At 46.4% G+C, this 19,361-nt stretch overlaps 1 protein-coding gene across 1 annotated transcript; it reads right to left on the reverse strand.

Moving 5' to 3' along the window:
- Positions 1–9,622: 9,622 nt before the first annotated feature.
- On the reverse strand, positions 9,623–13,808 carry LOC128064521 (keratin, type I cuticular Ha7-like). Its single transcript, XM_052657266.1, has 7 exons — positions 13,221–13,808; positions 12,942–13,024; positions 11,762–11,918; positions 11,229–11,390; positions 11,015–11,140; positions 10,320–10,540; positions 9,623–9,716 (listed from the first exon to the last, which is right to left on the reverse strand). The coding sequence occupies exons 1-7, from the start codon at positions 13,806–13,808 to the stop codon at positions 9,623–9,625; spliced, it is 1,431 nt and encodes a 476-aa protein (XP_052513226.1).
- Between the last annotated feature and the right edge of the window lie 5,553 nt (positions 13,809–19,361).

Here is a 19,361-nt window from a genome sequence, read left to right on the forward strand (position 1 = left end):
GTGTATTGGCGTCCATAGGCTAATTAAGGTGGGCATGGTTAGTACTTTTTGATGTCTGTTTTCAGATCTCTCCCCCCGCTTTCTGGCATCTTCCCTTGTTAGACGCTAGTCCTCTCAGTGACTTCTTATTTAAGAAGATATACACTCAAGAACTTTGATCTTTCATCTTTTGAAACTTCCTGTGTTTTCTTTGAAAGTCACTTACCTTGGTTGTCTGTGACTCTAGGAGACTCAAGAACAAAATTTGAATGTCCTTAATCTTCAGACACACTCAGAGGATCAGAAGCTTTATGGCCTCTTCTATTCCTCAAACAAACAAAGTGGCCAGTTGTTCAATAACCCCTGGAAAAGGGCAGCTAGCCAGCTTCCAGGCGATGCTAATGCAGATGCTACCTTGACCCCACTCCTAAGATGAATGAATTCACCACGAGGGCCCCTGAGGCAGCAGTACATATTTCGTTGTTGTTTAGTCACTCAATCTTGTCTGACTCTTGTGCAACCCTGTGGACTATAGCCCGTCAGGCTCTTTCTGTCTGTGAGACTTCCCAGGCAGGAATACTGGAATAAGTTCCCATTTCATTTTCCAGGGGATCTTCCCAACCCAGAGACCCAACCGCCTTTCCTGCATTGGCAGGCACGTTCTTTACCACTGAGCCACCAGGGCAGTACATGTTTAGCTGACTTTAAAACATGGACTCTCCAAGCCCAAAGAGATCTCAAAGTCCTCTAGTCTAGGAGCCTTTAGCATTGTGTGTGTGTGTGTGTGTGTGTTTATGTATGTGTTTTTGTATGTGTGTTAGTCGCTTAGTCGTGTCCGACTTTTTGCAACCCCATAGACCGCGGCCCACCAGGCCCCTCTGTCCATGGGATTCTCCAGGCAAGAACACTGGACTGGGTTGCCATTCCCTTCTCCAAAGGGAATTATAGAAAGAAAGAAAGTGAAGTCGCTCAGTCGTGTCTGACTCTTTGCAACCCCATGGACTGTAGCCTACCAGGCTCCTACATCCATGGAAGTTTCCAGGCAAGAGTACTGGAGTGGGTTGCCATTTCCTTCTCCTCCTTCAGCATTATAACCTTCCAATTCATTGTCTCACCTACCACTTTCAAAGATGGCCCATCCTGTCACTGGCCAACTTAGCTCCTACAGCTCATGGTTTCCTAGGCTTTGTGCAAAGCACTGGAATCAAGAAATAAATATCTTTCCATCTATTTGTATCATCTTCAATTTCTTTCATCAGAGTCTTATAGTTTTCAGAATACAAGTCTTTTGTCTCCTTAGATAGGTTTATTCCTAGATATTTTACTTTTTTTGATTACCAAAAAGAATTTTCTGATCTTTCATTGTTTGTATATACACTATAGGAAGGCAACAGTTTCTGTGTGTTGATTTTGTAACCTGAAACTTTACCAAATTTATTGATGAGTTCTACTAGTTTTCTGGTAGCAGCTTTAGGATTTTCTATGCATAGTATCATGTCATCTACAAAGAGTGATGGTTTCATTTCTTCTTTTCCAATATGGATTCCTTTTATTTCTTTTTCTTCTCTGATTGTCATGGCTAGAACTTCCAAAATTATGTTGAATAAAAGTGGTGCCAGTGGACATCCTTGTCTTGTCTCTGATCTCAGAGGAAATGCCTTCAGCTTTTCCCCAACTTACCATATAGCACAGGGAACTCTACTGAATATTCTGTGATAACTTATATGAGAAAAGTATCTGAAAAAGAATAAATATATGTAAATGTAGGAGGGCTTCCCATGTGGCACGAGTGGTAAAGAACCGCCTGCCAATGCAGGAGACACAAGAGACCTGGGTTTGATCCCTGGGTTGGAAAGATCCCCTGGAGGAGGACATGGCAACCCACTTCAGTATTCTTGCCTGGAGAATCCCATGGACAGAGGAGCCTGGCGGGCTACAGTCCATAGGATCGCAAAGAGTCAGACACAATTGCAGCAACAACTAAGCACACGTGCATGCATGTATAAGTGAGTCACTTTGATGTGTACCTGAAACTGGCACAACATTGTAAATCCAAACATTTTTTTGAAAAAAAAAAAAAACAGAGATAAATAACAGCTAGCTCTGCTTTAAAGGGGCTTACAGTATAGGAGACTGTTACAGAGTTCTTTATGCAGAAACAAATCTACCTCCTTCCATGATATTTCTGCCTATTGCTTTCATTTGTTCTTTCATTCATTCAACAAATATTTGTTGAATACCACCTCTGTGCCTGGCAGGTTTGGGCACTGGATATTGGTGATATATTAGCAAGTAAATCAGAGAGTTTGCCCTTTAGTTAATTTAGTTTTTAGGCTACCCATGGGAGCCTGTAGAGGATAAGCACAGTCCTTCTACCACGTGGACAGACCTCAGCTCTTCATGAAAAGGTTTCAATTTCCCATTTTAGCAAGGTTCTAAAACCCCTCACCAGTTTGAAGCTATTCCTCTGAATACACTCTGTTGTTCCTATACTCTGCAGTGGGGGCCCTAGAATAGAATTTCTGATGAATTTGGATTAAGAGGCAGCCAGTAGATTCCCCAGGAAAACCTCTTGTCCAAGCCTCTCATGTGAACTATGCTGATGTCACCACACTCTTGGGCACCAGCTGGTTCCATATACAGTTAATGAGACCCTTGGAGACATTTCCCCATAACTACACCATGTACAGATGTAAGCAATATTCACTGAGGTGCCTTGTCCCAGTGACCTTCTCCAAACGATCTACTACTCATGAGCTCCTACCCCAGCAAAACCCTTCCCAAGCACCAGAGGCAAAGCAGAGAAACTCCCACCTCTCAAAAAACTCAGAGCAGAAAGAGGAAAAGGTCATGTAACTCAGAGGAGAGGTCACGGAGAGTTAGAAATGTAGGGGGACATCAAAGAGACTGGATCTGGAACCTTAAAGATAAGTAGCTTTGGACAGGAAAAGAGGATTTTCCAAGAAAAAAAAAAAAGGCAAGCACAGGCACTCTCAGAAGCAGATCTATGCACATGGGCTCAAGAGAAGCACCATGCAACCTCAGAAATGTGAGGTTGCAGCCAGCGGGGGTCGGCCCCTGAATGACACAAAAACAAAGCCCTGAAGACTCACAGTTTGCACTAGTGGTAAAGAACCCACCCGAGTTCGACTCCTAGGTTAGGAAGATCCCCTGGAGGAGGGCCTGGAAATCCACTCCAGTATCCTTGCCTGGAGAATCCCATGGACAGAGGAGCCTGAGAGGCTATACTCCATAGGGCCGCAAAGAGTCAGATACAATTAAAATAACTTAGCATGCACGTAGAGTCACAGAGCATTTCTAAGTTCAATTTAAACTGAGGTGAGGTGAGGTGAAGTCGCTCAGTCGTGTCCGACTCTTTGCGACCTCGTGGACTGTAACCTACTAGGCAACTCGGGCTAATTCATGGCTAAAAATGTGGTCTCCTATTTTTGTAACATCTGCACAGGTGACTCTCAAACTTTAGCCAAAACCAGAATCACATGGAGAGCTTACAAAATGTAGATTGCCAGACCCCACATCAGAGTTTCTGATTCAATAGGTCTGGGGTCACGCCTGAGAGTCGGCATTTCTAACAGATTCCTGGATGATACTGATGCTGCTGGTCTGGGGCCAACACTTTGAGAACAGAAGGGCTACTCTAGGAAGATAGATGAGCTCTGTTGTGATTATCACCCTGTGTAGATGAAGCCCACTATACCAAAACGGTGTTTGCTGAGTGCAAGAGGAGCCAGTGTTTGAATGATCACATTTAAAATCTGTTAGCCTGTGTTTTTGTCGATATAATAGGCAAGTTCTGTTTGTTTTCCTGGTTTCCTCTTCTTCACCAAGGTTTGTTTTATGAGAACATCTGAGATGGAAGAAAGGAGGGGCAAGAAGGGAAACCCATACAGTGCTTGTTAATCTGGTGGGTATGAAACAGGTGCGAATGAAAACAATGCTTGTAGAGGACAGACAGAGGTCAAGTTTGCACCTTGGCCTTGACAAAGGTCAAGAAGAAACATTTATTTACATCTGTTATGTGTCAGGAATCTCATTTGGCACATAATATACAGGATTTCATTTCTTTTCTCTCTCTCTGATACACACATACCTATATATTCAAAAAGTTGATATACCATATTTGACTATGTGCTACCAAGTAAGGTACACTATGTGCTTCACATATAACCATCTATCTTTTTAAAGTACATTATTTAAATTAACCTTTACCACTACTGCTTTCTTGTTGTTGCTTCTTTTGTGTATCTGCTCAGTCGTGTCTGACTCTTTGCAATCCTATGGACTGTAGCCCACCAGGGTTACAGAGGGTGCATGGGCTTTCCCAGGCCAGAATACTGGAGCTGGTTTCCATTTCATTCTCTAGGTAACCATATCTTAATTATAATTACACTGCAGAGTAGTTTCAAGCATCCCATTGTGGAAAAAGGAAAAACGCAGAGCAATTGGGTAACTTACCTGAGCTCACAAACCTTGAAATATTAGTTCAAGTCTGCCTGACTCTTAAGTCCAGATTCCTTGTTTCTGAACATCAAGTCAAAGCCACTAGATCTCAGCCACAGAATGTCCAATAGACCCATCTGATCATTCTAATCACTCAACAGACAGGTACCAATTTCCCGCTCTGGACCACACACTCATCTAAGAAGCTGGAAATACAAGCAGGGGACAGAACAGAGTTCTCCGGTGGTTTTTGAGCAAAAGGGAGCAATGATGAAAAGAGCAGTTCAGGAAACTTAATCTAGTACTAGTACGCACCCTGGGGTAGAACACTAAATCTCCATTTCGTGGGCTCTCTAGTACATAATGCAGTGCCTGGTACACAATATATGCTTAAGAAATGTTAAACGGAAGAGTGGAGGGCTGGAGGCGTGTGCAGGATGAACTTGGCAGAGAAAGGATGAGGCCGGAGGAGGCTTTTAAAGAATCCAGACAGCATGTGATAGAAACCAAATCCAGCCACCTGCAGTGCCATCAGAAAGAAAGGGATGGAGAACAGAGATATTACAAAAGAATGCTACAAGTCTGGGCCATGTACTCTATATGGGGGTGGGGTCAAAGGAAGGACTTCCTCAAAGGAAGGAGGACCCCCAAAGTGTGCTTGAGGTCACCTCTGGGTTCCTGGGACAATAAGGTGATGTGAAAGGAAGCTGAGAAGTCAAGGCAGAGAGCTGGCTTGAGAGGAAGAAGCCGAGTTCAAGTTTGGAGCCAGTGAATGAAACGTAGCTAATAGAGGCTGCCCAGCAGGGGGTCAGAGATAAAAGCCTGGAGCCAGGAGAGATCAGTCTGGATTCTTTGCAGGGACAGGGAAACTCTTTGCATATGCAGATACTGATATTTATTACACCTGGCAGGCAGGTACAATGGCTTGATTTAGCCCAGGGGCTCATATTCAAGACAGCAGTGATAGTCAATTAGAGTCCCTCCTCCCTTGCTAAAACTGGAGGGGTGGCAGGCTCCAAAACAGGTGGCAGGGAAGATAGTTTGCTTAGAGGGCATGTCATTTGAAAACAATCACAATCTGTATTATAACTGAACTGTCACTAGTTTGTATTTATATTTTGGAAAGTTAAAACAATTTTAAGTAAGAAGGTGGGGTTTTCTCCCATATATATTAAATGTAAAGGCATGGTTGAGAAACCTGTAATTAGATAGGAAAAAGACAGAAAAATTGTTCAACAAGATGAGCTCATGGAAATTATTGTAAGCAGGCTTCAGAAGATGCAAATTTGATTTTGTTCTTAGGAAGATGTTGTTCAGTGGCTAAGTTGTAGCCAACTTTTTGTGACCCCATGGACTGCAGCACGCCAGGCTTCCCTGTCCTTCACCATCTCCCAGAGTTTGCTCAAACTCATGTCCACTGAGTCAGGGATGCCATCCAACAATCTCATCCTCTGTCACCCCCTTCTCCTCTTGCCCTCAATCGTTTCCAGCAACAGGGTCTTTTCCAATGAGTTGGTTCTTCACATCAGGTGGCCAAAGTGCCGGAGCTTTAGCTTCAGCACCAGTCCTTCCAATGAATATTCAGGACGGATTTCCTTTAGGATTGACTAGTTTGATCTTCTTGCAGTCCAAGGGACTCTATAAAGGAGAGGAAGGCAAAGTGGAGCCTTAGAGTCGCATATCATGGGCCATCCAAAAAAAAAAAATGCTCCTATTATGGAAAGTCTGGAATTCCACCTCAGTTTTCTTGTCCTCCCAGCATAGACAGTGGTGGGAGCAGAAGTGTGGGTTCTTTCCCAGAGCTCTCTGTGTGGGCCAGCATCTACCCCAGGGGCCTGCAGGCTGTCATGCTTACTCCTTTCTACTTTGTTAGGATGTAGGGTAAATGCCATTTGGAGTCAAAAAACAGATGATGAATGGAGGGGCCTGCAGAGACTTAATTGGTGTTATTACGTGAAGCTTGGAAAGAAATATTACAGATGAGCACCTTGGTAATACAGGGCTGGTAAACAGAAAACTAATGGCCTTACCTATGAAGTGGCTCAAAACTGGACCTGGTCCCAAGCCAAGGGAGCAAAACTCTCAGGGGAAAAAAATAATCAATCCACATGGCCAAAATTTTTGTGGCCCAAGTGAAACCAGATACCGAATTCAGGGCCCATATCAGTCTAATCCATGAGGGTAGTGTGATACAGGGAGACCAGACAGGAACCTAGTGGGCAGGTGGGAGAATCACCTGTAAGAAGAGGAGTCCTTGGGGTTTGGTACCAGAGGTAGCCCTGAGTCCTCTGGTTGCAAGAATGGACGTGAGTGAAAGCACAATGTCCAGGTGTCCTGGGCCAGAATGGTCACCACCTGCCAGCCTCCCCGGCCTGCAGTCCGCTATACCTGAATAGCCTTTTCCTCCACACCTCATAGCCCTGGGGGTCCCACAATTAGAGTTCATTCAGGATGTGGCCTGGTCAGGCAAGCGGGGTACAGGCCAGACCTCCACGGCCAATCACATGATGCTCACGGCCACTCCTTACAACATCTGACATTTGAGTTACTTGTTAGAAGAAAGCCCACAAGAGCCCCCAGGACATTATTGTCCCCTGACTGCCCATAGAAAGCTTTTTGATTTTGGTTAGGCCACTTGGAGTGGAAAACGGAGCTCCAGAAGCGATAGTGGTTTATTTCATCATTGCTTATAAATGGCCAAAGAATGCAGCCAAGCTTCCAGCCCACCCACCTGGGAATGTATGGCCCCTGGTGCTGCTAATGGGTTCTGTGACCGCCTCTCTAGCTCCTCTGTCCCTCTAGGAAGGAAAAACTATCCCTGCAGTTTTCCGGGGAACCCCATAATCAGATATGCCACAAGCACCTTCTGTATGACAGGAGCACTATACGGATTATCCCTCAACAACAGCTAGAGGAAGGTACAAAATTTCTAATTGTACCACAGAGGAATAGGTCTCAAGGGTGTGTAGTGACCTGGCCAATTTCACTCAGCTGGTGTCACAGAGGTCGGACTGGAGCCCAGGTCTGTCTGACTCTGGAGCACATGCTCTTTCCCCCACACTATGGTACTGTCACCATCCAGGGCTCGTGGCCTCCCACAATCAAAATAAATTGATAAGAGGCCAGACAAGAAATTCAGGTAAGGTATTATGGGGCTCCTGCAGCTGCAGGAGGGAGCAAAAGAAGTTAACAGGTTCCCTTACTCACTGCCCAAGGAGGGGCAAGCTGGTTCCTTAACATGCAGCGAGAACAGGGGTGTGTCCAGGGGCCACACCAGAGTGGCTTAGATGGTTGGCCCACCCCTTTGGTGGTGTTGAGTGCAGGGGGCATTTGCAGTACCCTGCTTTCCTGACTCCCTGTTGTTGTCACCAGCTCTTCAGAAGCAACAATTGGTCTTTTTGGTCTTTTTGCCTCTTGTTGTCTAGGATTTGCCTTAGCTGGGCATGCATGCAGTTATTTTTAGTCCCTTATAGTTTCTTTGTATTCTGTTGCTCGAGGAGACGTTTGTCTAGGTCCATGGCTTCCCAGGTAGTGCTAATGGTAAAGAACCCGCCTGCCAATCCAGGAGAATGCAGGTTCGATCCCTGGTCAGGAAGATCCTCTGAGGAGGGCATGGCAACCCACTCCAGTATTCTTGCCTGGAGAATCTGATGGACAGAAGAGCCAGGTGGGCTACAGTCCATAGGATAGCAAAGAGTCAGACACAACTGAAGCGACTTAGCACACACTCACACATGTGTGCATTGCAGTAGAGGGTCCCAGGTCCCACGTTGTCTCACTACCATGAAGAAGAATCGACTCTGCCCTGGTCATTGGACCAGGGTTCAAGAGTAAGCTGAGACCTGAGAGTTTCATTCTTCTGGACCCACTCAGCATAAATATGCCAAAAGCTAAATTGACTAGCACAGCAAGGAGAGAATAGAGCCTCTCGGGTGCTTTTCCATGTCTGCTCTCCCACTGTGTCTGGCCGAGAACCACCTTGGCCAGGGTCAGAGCCATGTCCAAAAAGCAGACAGCACTCATGCCAACTGCATTCCTCACTCCAGTACTTCGAAGGCAGCAGAAGAGAAGACAAGCCTATGCAAAAGTGGCAGCATCTGTCTAGAGAAAAATATAAACAAGAGGTGGGCCAGGACCAAGAAAACTGTCCCCAGAACCCAATCTGGGTTGCCATGTCTAAGAGGATCGATGAGGATCCCGTGCCTTCATGAAAGTGTAGTAGCGCAGAGTTAGCCGCTCAGTCGTGTTGAACTCTTAGCAACCTCATAGACTGTGTAGCCCACCAGGCTCCTCTGCCCACGGGATTTTCCAGGCAGGAATACTTGAGTGGGTTGCCATTTCCTCATCCAGGAGATCTTCCTGACCCAGGGATCGAACTCGGGTCTCCCACATTGCAGGCAGATTCTTTACCATCTGAGCCACCAGGGAAGCCTGCCTCTATGAAAGGGGCCAATTCAAATAAGAAAAAACTTGGCAACTTGGCCAAGGCAGCTCTCAACATGACCTCCCTCTGACCAGATTGGAACTCTGAGTTGTGTGATTTTTACTCTTGGACAAAATACAAGGAGGCTGAAGATGCCAAAAGCACAGTAGGGACATGTTAGTTCTGAGCTGTTCTGAAGGAATTCAGGTTTGGCAACGAACACCACTTCCCTTCACCAGTCAGTTGAGATTGATGGGCAAGGTATGTGCACATCCCAATGTCAGCAAAGGGCCCCCATCCAGAGGCTAAGACCCCAGTGCCCCAGAGAGCTCTTAGCAGCAACATGCCAGGGCCAGTGACCACCCAAGGTCTTGAGAGCCAGGGCTCTTTATCACATCACATACATTGTCAAACACCAGAAGCATGTCATACAGGAAGGAGGTTTATTTACTGCTGAATACAGGAACCCAATTAAATTTGAGGAGATTCTGAAGCACTGGAGTAGAACCAAAATCCCAGAAGAGACACTGGGAAAAAACAATAGCTTTAGTGAAAGACCATTACAACATGGAAACAAAAGGAAAAAATACAGCTTAAGGAACAAACAGGAAACCATTGCTTAGAAGATATCTGTTATCCTATGATTCAGTGAAAATGCCTCCAGTGGGTTTGGTCTTGTTGGAAGGAAGACTAAGCTGGTGAGGGCAATCGTAGCCCAGGTACAAACAGCCTGGATCTTCTGCACTGGGACACAGACCTTCAGAACTGGCTCTTAGTGCCAGTGCAGGCAGGCAGAGCACTGCTGGGATAAAGGGTTCTAGAGGCAGGCGTAGAGCAGGGATTGCAGGGGAGTCTGCAGGGAGAGAGAGAGAATGAGTTAGACCTGGGAGTTGAAAAGTATCTCAGTGATGGACAGAAAGGTAAGACCAAATGTCTTAAGGACAGGTCCACCAGCAACAAATTACACAGCCCAGTGGAATCTACAAGAGCAGTCCCACTTTCACTCTCACTGGATCTCTCCACATCCAGGAGTCCCTTGGTCAATGTGGCTTAGGGACCCTGCTATCATTCCTGCAACATTCTATCAGCATTGCCGTCTGCACACACCAGGAGAGGTGAATGTTTCACTGAGAGAGCATGCACAGGGAAGCTTGTTCTTTACAATGAGATCTTCCACAAGCACTTCAGTGCTCTGTGGAATGGCATGGCCAGGAATTGCCTAGATCAGTGATCCCCAACATTTTTGACACCAGGGACTTGTTTTGTGGAAGACAATTTTCCCAAGGACTGGGAATCGCGAAGAGAGGATGGCTTGGGCAATAATGGGAGCGATGGGAAGCAGCAGATAAAGCTTCATTCATCTGCTGCTCACCTCCTGCTCTATGGCCTGGTTCCTTATGAACCAAGAACCAGGATGGCCTGGGGCTTGGGGACCCCTGGCCAGGATCATACATACTTGCAGTCTTCACTCTCCAGAAGGTTCTGGTACGTGTTGATCTCACACTCCAGCCGGGCCTTGACATCCAGCAACACCTGGTACTCCTGGTTCTGCTGCTCCAGGTCAGCCCGGATCTCAGATAGCTGCTCCTCCACGTTGCTGATGAGGGTCTGCATCTGGGCCAGCTCAATGCCAAAGCGGGCCTCAGATTCACACAGCGAGTTCTGCAGACAGTCCTTCTATAACAGGAAATAACAGGGTGAGAGACCTAGCTGCGCCTAAATCATTCAGTGAAAATCCTGGCCACGCTCAGCCACATGGGACAGATTCCAAGAAGTCATAGGACACACCTGAGCTCTGGATAAACCGCTGTCAATATGGCCAAGACTTTTCACCAAAAAAAAAAAAAAAACCTAACTTGAATGGTGTCATGTTTACCCACGCACCCCCCATGCCTGGCATAGACATTCAGTAAAATCATATAGAATGAGCGCCTAAACCACCACACCTGATTCTGAAGGAAGTGACTTTTAATGGAAACCACTGTCTGGGTCAAAATAACCTTGACAACAAGGCATCAAGTTTCAGAGGACTCAGATCCTGAGCTCTGACTTAACTGCTAATGAAACTGATTAGTGAGACATCTAAGCGATGTTGCTGTGAGCCCAGGGCCTGTGGCCCTCGCAGCGTGGTGAGGGTGAGGAGGACCATACCAGGTTGTGCTGGGCTTGGCGCTCCACCTCCAGGGCGTTCACTGTGCGTCGAAGCTCCAGGATCTCCGACTGGCAGCACTGCAGCTCCTCTGAGCAGGACATGGCCTGCAGGCTGATGCCTTCAGACTATAGCACAAGCACACAGAGAAGTGACCGCTCCCCTCCCTGGCCAGATGCAGCCGGGTCCCTCCCTGCTCTGCAGCACCGCCCTCACCTGAGTTTGGAACCACTGCTCCACGTCACGGAGGTTGGTCTCCACCACGGCCTCGTACTGGCCCCGCATCTCCTCCAGCACCCTGCCCAGGTCCACAGTGGGCACCACGTCCAGCTCAATCTTGAGCTTATCTCCCAGCTGACACTTCAGAGTGTTCACTTCCTACAGAGACAGAGAGACCAAGACCTGCAGTAAGAAAAGGGCATTTCACAGAGCAGAGAGCCCCTGAGCCCCCTCCCCGACAAGCAGCATGAGATGCGACACCACACACGCTGATGTGAAAGGTCTTGCCCTGGGTCCAGTGGGAAGGACCCACTGGGAGACCTGCCTAATCTCACAAGGCACACCTTTAGAGAAGAAACCCCACTCTGCCACATCCCACTGGGCCAGTCTGACTCTCAGGCCCAGATCAGTCCTTTATCCTGCTGCCACCTGAGCCCAGACTCTAACCCTGGAGACACTTGGTGGGAGGTGCTCCCTTCTCTGCCCAGCACCCTCCCCTCCCCATGAAGTCTGCAGCTGTAGGACCAGACCTGCTCGTGGTTGCTCTTGAGGCAGAGCTGCTCCTCCTTCAGGGATTCCTGCTGGGCCTCCAGGTCAGCCTTGGCCAGGCTCACATCGTCCAGGATCTTGTGCAGCCCGCACAGGTCCGCCTCCACCGCCAGGCGCAGGGAGCGCACACTCTCGTGCCTTCCATCACAGAAGGCGCAAGTCAACTGAGATGCCAAGGAGAGCCCCTCTCCGCTGGCCCTGCCCCCACCCTGTTCACCAGCTTGGACCCTCGTTGGCTCATTGGGCTCAGCACTGGCCTTGGACCTGAGTTAGACACAGCGCCCACTCTCAAATAGTTCACTGTCTAGTGAGACATTCACAGCACTTAATCATTTTCACCATTGTGAAATGAGGCAACTTTGGTTCAGAAAGATTAACTGACCTGCCTAAGATCATATATCTTAGGACCCAACACAGGGTTCATGCCATTGTATGAGCTATTAGTTAACTAGGATAAGCAATAGCCAACCGCCTGGTCATTGATTTGCTTCTTTATCCCTTATGTTGGGATATTTTTCCATCTCTCATCTTTCATCTTTGTTTAGTGGAAACACCTGGCACCTGAGAGCTCCATAGATTGCTCCATAGGTAAATCTGGACCCTGACTTATCTCTAAGAGGCCCCCTTAACTTATATGTGAAATTCAGTGGCTGTCAATGGCTCCGTTTATTCTAGAAATCACTTTATTTTGCTCCTGGTTAATGAAGTTGGACTGCCTTATCACAACCATTTTAGGAACCATAAATGAAGACAGGCTAATACCAAACTATAGATACTCAATTTGATCTACCTTCTATTAGTTTGGTTTGTAAAAGTAAGAGAAGCCCAGCAAAAAAAATTTAATAAGGAAGAAAAAGGACAGTAATTCAGTCGTCCAACAAGTATTCTGACGTTGGGGCTCACAGTGGAGGAAGGAGTCACTCTGAGCCCTCCTTCAGCCTTACTTGCTAGTCACTCAGTTGGGTCCGACTCTTTGCGACCCCATGGACTATATCCCGCCAGGCTCCTCTATCCATGGGATTCTCCAGGCAAGAATACTGGAGCAGGTTACCATTTCCTTCTCTGGGAGATCTTACCCACCCAGGGATTGAACCCAGGTCTCCTGCATGGCAGGCAAATTCTTTACCACTGAGCGAACAGGGAAGCCCCAACCTTACTTACTTGATTCTAAAGTCATCAGCAGCCAGCTTGGCATTGTCCACTTGGATGATCAGCCTGGCGTTCTCAGCCTTGCTGCACAGGATCTGAGCAAAGCCAAGAAGATAGTTCACATACAGAGCATCACACTCCAGGTTCCTGCTCTACGTGTGATGTCTATGTTCATGCTCAGGAGACTCCAAGAACCCAAAGCTCCTTGAAGTCTTGGTGGGTGTTTGCCTTCCATGCCCTTCTATCTCCCTCGGGCCCAGCACACCCCACCCGGGCTGCTCCACACCTCACCTTCTGCTGCAGCTCCTCGATGATGCGGAAGTGGCTCTGATAGTCCGGACACACGGTGGACTCGGGGCATTTGCTCAGCTCTCGGATGCGGCTCTCCAGTTCCGCGTTGTCCCGCTCCAGCCCGCGCACCTTCTCCAGGTAGCTGGCCAGCCGGTCATTCAAGAACTGCATGGTCTCCTTCTCATGGCTGTTGAAGAAGCCTTCGCCGAAGGTCCCGCAGATTCCGATGTTGCCGGGAATGTCACAGGTCCCCGGCAAGGGACAGGCGGTGTTGCAGCTGTGGGGCAGACAGAGGCTGGGTCGACCCAGAGGGGTTGTGCCCACTCGGACTCGGTTGGCGTGTGCCAGGGTGGCCGAGAGGCCCAGAAGGGCAGCACTGATCTCTGCCCCAAGCTGGTCTCCAGCGTCAGTGGAGGAGACGCAGATGTTCCTTGCTCCAGGAGTGTTGGTGCAGCCCAGAGAGTGGCGTGAGCTGATGCAGGAGGAAGTCATGGTGGGCTGAGGACACGCAGGAGGTTCAGAGCCGCTGAGAAGGCTGAGCCACTGCATCTGACAACCCTCTTCCCTCCCGGCCCTTTTATACCCCATCCCAAGTGGGTGTGGGCTCCGTGCTTTGACCTCCCTGCCTTGATTCTCTACCTACTGTTGTACCGTCATCCTGTTACTCAGCTGTTGAGTTTACCATTAAGAGTCCCTCACCTCATTAGAGGAATGTTGATGAATCTGAGGTGCCTCCTGGCTCTTTGATATCAGATGAGCGGCTGGTGGGCTGTCAGAAGCTTTTCATTATTTTTAAAAGAACAAAAGTCCTTTCAGTCATCAGATGGTTGGCCTCCTTAGTGGTATGTCCACACTGAGCCTGTGACTATTCCTGTAGGTCATCAGAGCAGCAAGAGAGACAAATTTCTGTGACTACAGTGGCACTGACTTGGGCGAAGACTCAACCAGCCTTCCCTGTCCAGGGAAGAAACTGGTTTTTGGCAGATGGTATGGGCTTATTGGTTATCGAGAAGTTTTCTATTTCTTCTTTCTTCAGTTGTTTGCCTTTTTGCTCCACTCTAAGAGGCAATAAGACTTCTCTGATAAGTTCTTTCATTCAACACACATCTCCTGACACATCCTATGTGCCAGGCTCATACCTGACACACAGTTGGTTAGGCACGATATCATTTCGGTCCATCAAGAAGCGCTATAACTTGGGTAGCCATGGGTGTTTTCAATAGTGTCTGAGAAACTCATTAGTGTAAGGGTGACTCTGAAAACCTGATCTAGACCAAGAAAAGTGAGCATAAAAAAACAATAACAAAGGTTATTGATAATAATCATCTTTTTGCATCTCATATAGGAGATTCAGATAATCTTTTTGAATCGCATATAAGAACTTGACCATGAAATGCAAGAGTCAAAGTCACGGCTGTCTCTCTTCCAGTCTTACTTGCTTGATTCTAAAGTCTGTTATGGAGCACTTCTCGTGTGTCTTAGGGGATTTATCAATTATACTGTCTATGTCCTTCCTACGTTATGTGAGGTGGGTATTCTTCTCTTAATTTTACAAAAATAAATAAATAAGGCTTTGGGGACCAGAGATGTGAAGTTGTGTTTCTCTGATCAGGCCAATTATAAAGTGTCCGAGCTCTCCTAAGTATGTTTCTTTCCACTTCAGAGCCTGTTCTTATTCCCCTTGATCCCCCACCCTGGCCCCCAACAGGAGAACAACTGGGTCATTGCTAGATGAAGAAGGATTAAAAGGCTCAGAAACTGAGCAAGAAGTTGAAATTAAAAGAGAAAACTAGAATCTGCTATTCTATATTGTTCTCTTTTGTTCTATATTGTTTCTCCCAGAAAATACAAATGCTGGGGTTGCCAGAGCAGGGTTCTCCGAGGACTATGCAGGAGAACGCCCAGGGGAAAAGTTCCATCCCCAAAATAGTTATACGTATCAAACACGCCTCTAGCTCTTAGTTCCAGGGAGCCAAAACAGCTGATGGCTAAGGTCTCAAATTTTCTCAAAATTTTGGCAGACTATAGGCCCCTAGTACTGAGAAAGATCTAACATGGGCCCCTGAGGTGGTTGTAACTAGATCTTTGAGAAAATGAGTATTAGGCAGGGCTCTGAGCATTAAACAAGAGCTGACCAGACATCTCTATAGGGACTAGATATATAGAGACATCTATAGGGACTAAATAACTATATATATATATCTGCTTTCCCGATGCATGTGTGCATACTAACTCACTTCAGGCGTGTCCAACTCTTTGCAACTCCATGGGCTGTAGCCTGCCAAGCTCCTCTGCCCATGGGATTCTCCAGGCAAGAATGGGTTGCCATGACCTCCTCCAGGAGATCTTCCCATCCCAGATATAGAATCCACATCTTTCATCTCTTAGGTCTCCTGCATTGGCAGGCAAGTTCTTTACCACTAGCACCACCTGGGGTGGCTCAGTGGTCAAGAACCCACCTGCCAATGCAGGAAAATGAGGGTTTGATCCCAGGGTCGTGAAGATCCCCCGGAGTAGGAAATGGCAACCCACTCCAGTGTTCTGGCCTGGAAAATTCCATGGACAGAGGAGCCTGGCAGGTTGTAGTCCATGGGGTCACAAAAGAGTCAGACATGACTTATTGACTAAACAACAATAACAAAGTGAGTTTAACCCTATCTCCTGTAAGGTTTTTCTTAATTAGACTCACAATGTCAGGCATTCACATGTCAGAGCTTCAGACTATTCTGAAATGTGTCTCAGTAGCTGAGAAAGAATTCACTTCTAAAAGTTCTTAATATCTTAAGCAATTTACTAACTAAAGTGACTTGGAAGGAAATTCAGGAAAAAATAAATGAGAATGAAACCTCTTTACTACTTTGAGTTCTATCAGGAAGAAATACAGAATTCAAAAATTCAATCTACATTCCCCAGAAAGGTCAGCTCTGGCCTAAGAGTCACTCAGAGTTCATCAGTGAATAGCCCTTTCCAGACACCATAATTAGGAAGCATCCCCAAGCCAGGCCATCCCATCCTTCAGAGGTCTCTGGATGCAATCTGCATAGGTTACATCTTCAAACATCCCTTTGTTACTCTCCTCCACTTCATCACATAGCTGCTCGCTTCCCTATAAACCAGAGAACCTAGACTTTTAAAGTCATTTCATTTGACTTGCTAAATAGAAGGTATCTTGACCTTATGCTCTGACAGGATTCATTCCATTGGCTAAAATGCATAATATCTTTCATCTCAACGCACACTTATTACTGCATTACATCACTTCTGAAGATTTGTATGTCTGAATGATGCCCCTCCCTGCTAGAGTTTGATCATGGTCTTGACATGGGTTTCTACTGGATACACTATCTTGTATAAGGACACTGACGTTCCCTTGTAAAATTGCTTGGTTCCACTGATCTGCATTTTTCTCAAAGGAAGGGAGTATGGGTGAGGATCCTAGCTCCCATACTTAAGATTGCCTTCCTTCCCAGTTCTTTAAAAAGAGTCCCTGTGGCCCTTGGTGTAAATTTGCCTGGTTCCACTGATATGCATTTTTCTCAAAGGAAGTGAGTATGGGTGAGTACTACCTAAGTACATACCTAAGACTGCCTTCCTTCCCAGTTCTTTAGAAAGACTCCCTGTGGCCCTTGGTGATCAAAGATGAACCAGGTTCAGTGACAAGAAGAGGTGAACACAGAGCATGAAAGAGGAGATTATGGCCCTCCTTCTTTCACCCATGTGCACAAAGTTCTCTGCACTGGGTCTAATTTTAGGAATACTGATATCCAGAGGCAGGAAGTCTGCTGCAGACAGAAGTGAGGAGCTGTGTCTTTGGGGTGCTATCTTCAAACACAGTGTTGATACACGTGGATGTATCTCAACCAGTGGGAGAGAAAGATGCGGAGTTGCTGGCTAGAACCTGGAATGTGCCTCACCCACAAACCTACCTTTTCTATGCCTGCCCTTTGCTCCAGGAAGATGCATGAGGGCATCCAGGGGGTTGTTCCCTGAATAGGGACATCACCACCACACATTGTGATGGATATAAAAATCAAGACAACTGTTATATGGAGATCCTTGCATGCCATTTCGCCTAGGTATTAGGAAATGGTGCCAAAGTAATCGTAGGTCAAGAAAGCCATGAAGGCTTGAGAGAAGAGGCTGAACATATCAGTTTATTATTCTACGTATATGACACTTGAGACTTCGATGATGGAAAAGGCACTTTTTTTCCAATTAGATAAAACTTTACCATCTGATGCCTTAGGTCCAAGCCCCATAATCCACAAAGTTAATCATTTATCAATGTTGTTTTTCCACCTACCATGAAATAGCCTAGACACTAGGAGTAAATCTACAAAAGACATGGTCCCTTAGTTGAGGGGGAGACATTAGTAGCAAGTCTCCACCCTGGATCCATGGGGGTGCTGCCACACTTACTCTGAAGTCTTTAGACATGTCATTGGCTTTCTTCCCATTATTCTGTTGGTGGCCCAAGAGCAGCTCAAGATTGAACCTAGCTTTCTTTGCAACTGTCTGGAGAAAATATGCCTGGTTTTTCTTTACTTGTCCACTCATAATATTTCTGGCTCCTGATGTATGGGTTTTCCACATGTTAGGCAATTCTCTGCAACACCAACTAGATGTCCTTATAATTCAACTCGATTCTGATACTATCTACCTGGAGTTAAGTGTCAGATCCTGAAAATTAAGGGCTCAGCCCCACAAAACTTCTCCCACTGCAGACACTAATTCCAAGTCCCAGATTGTTACCTGTGCTTCTGACCAAACAACTAGAAATCAGAGTTCCCACAGCCTCCTCTGTGTGTTTAATAAATTGCTCACATGGCTTACAGAGCTCAAGGAAACACTTCCCTTTACTAGTTTATTATAAAGGATATGATAAAGGATACAGATGAAAAGGTACAGAAGCAAGGAAGGTAGGAAGGGGTACAAAGCCTCCATCCCTCTCCAGATCATGACTCTCCTATCACCTCTGCATGTTCACCAACCTGAAAGTTCTCTAAACTTCCCACTCTTGGGATTTTCATGGAGGGTTCATCATGTTGTAGGCATGATCAATTATTAACCATCTCCAGTCAGTCCCTCTCCCTTCCCCAGAGCATGGGGATAAAGTGGAAAGTTCCAAGCTTCTAATCGTGGGTTGGTCCTGCTGGTGACTAGCCACCATCCTAAGTTTTGCAGGAACCCAACAAGAGTCACATCATTATAACAAAGAACACTCCTATCACCCAGGAAATTCCAGGAGATTTAGGAGCTCTGTGTCAGTAACTGGAGTCAAAGATCAAATAGTAGGACAAAAGATGCTCCCAATGTTATCACGTGGAAAATCACAAGAGCTTTAGGAGCTCTCCGCCAGAAAACAGAGACAGAGATCAACATATATATTTCCTGTTACTTCACAGCAACAGAAATAGAAAATACCAAAACCTCCATTTCTAAGCTGCCTGACCTCAACCACATTACCAACCTTTAAAAGCATCCATTTTGTCCTACGTTGTTGTTCAGTTGCTAAGTCGTGTCTGACTCTTTGCAACCGCATGGACTGCAGCACGCCAGGCTTCCCTGTCCTTCACTATCTCCAGGAATTTGCTCAAACTCATGTCCATTGACTCGGTGATGCCATCCAACCACCTCATCCTCTGTCACCTGCTTCTCCTCCTGCCCTCAATCTTTCCCAGCATCAGGGTCTTTTCCAGTGAGTCAACTCTTCGCATCAGGTGGCCAAAGTATTGGAGTTTTAGCTTCAGCATCAGTCCTTCCAATGAATATTCAGGGTTGATTTCCTTTAGGATTGACTGGCTTTATCTTCTTGCTGCTCAAGGGACACTCAAGAGTCTTCTCCAGCACCACATTTCGAAAACATCTATTCGTCAGCACTGAGCCTTCTTTGTGGTTCAACTCTCACATCCATACATAACTAGTGGAAAAATCATAGCTTTGGCTGTATAGACTTTTGTAGGCAAAGTAATGTCTCTGGTTTTTAATATGCTGTCTAGGTTTGTCGTAGGTTTGTCTAGGTTTGCTTCTTCCAAGCAGCAAGCGTCTTTTAATTTTGTAGCTGCAATCACTGTCCGAAGTACTTTTGGAGCCCAAGAGAATAAAAATCTGTCACTGTTTCCACTTTTTCCCCATCTATTT

This window comes from Budorcas taxicolor, chromosome 19 (assembly GCF_023091745.1).
Source record: "Budorcas taxicolor isolate Tak-1 chromosome 19, Takin1.1, whole genome shotgun sequence".
In the NCBI taxonomy this organism is placed as follows: domain Eukaryota; kingdom Metazoa; phylum Chordata; class Mammalia; order Artiodactyla; family Bovidae; genus Budorcas; species Budorcas taxicolor.

Excerpts from the sequence above, each read along its gene's own strand:
- LOC128064521 (XM_052657266.1), bottom strand. The coding sequence starts at position 13,808 with ATGGGGTATAAAAGGGCCGGGAGGGAAGAGGGTTGTCAGATGCAGTGG. Across the intron at positions 11,141-11,228 it reads AGCAGTGGTTCCAAACTCAG|TCTGAAGGCATCAGCCTGCA; the intron begins GTGAGGGCGGTG and ends CTTGTGCTATAG. Across the intron at positions 10,541-11,014 it reads GCCAAGCCCAGCACAACCTG|AAGGACTGTCTGCAGAACTC; the intron begins GTATGGTCCTCC and ends TTCCTGTTATAG.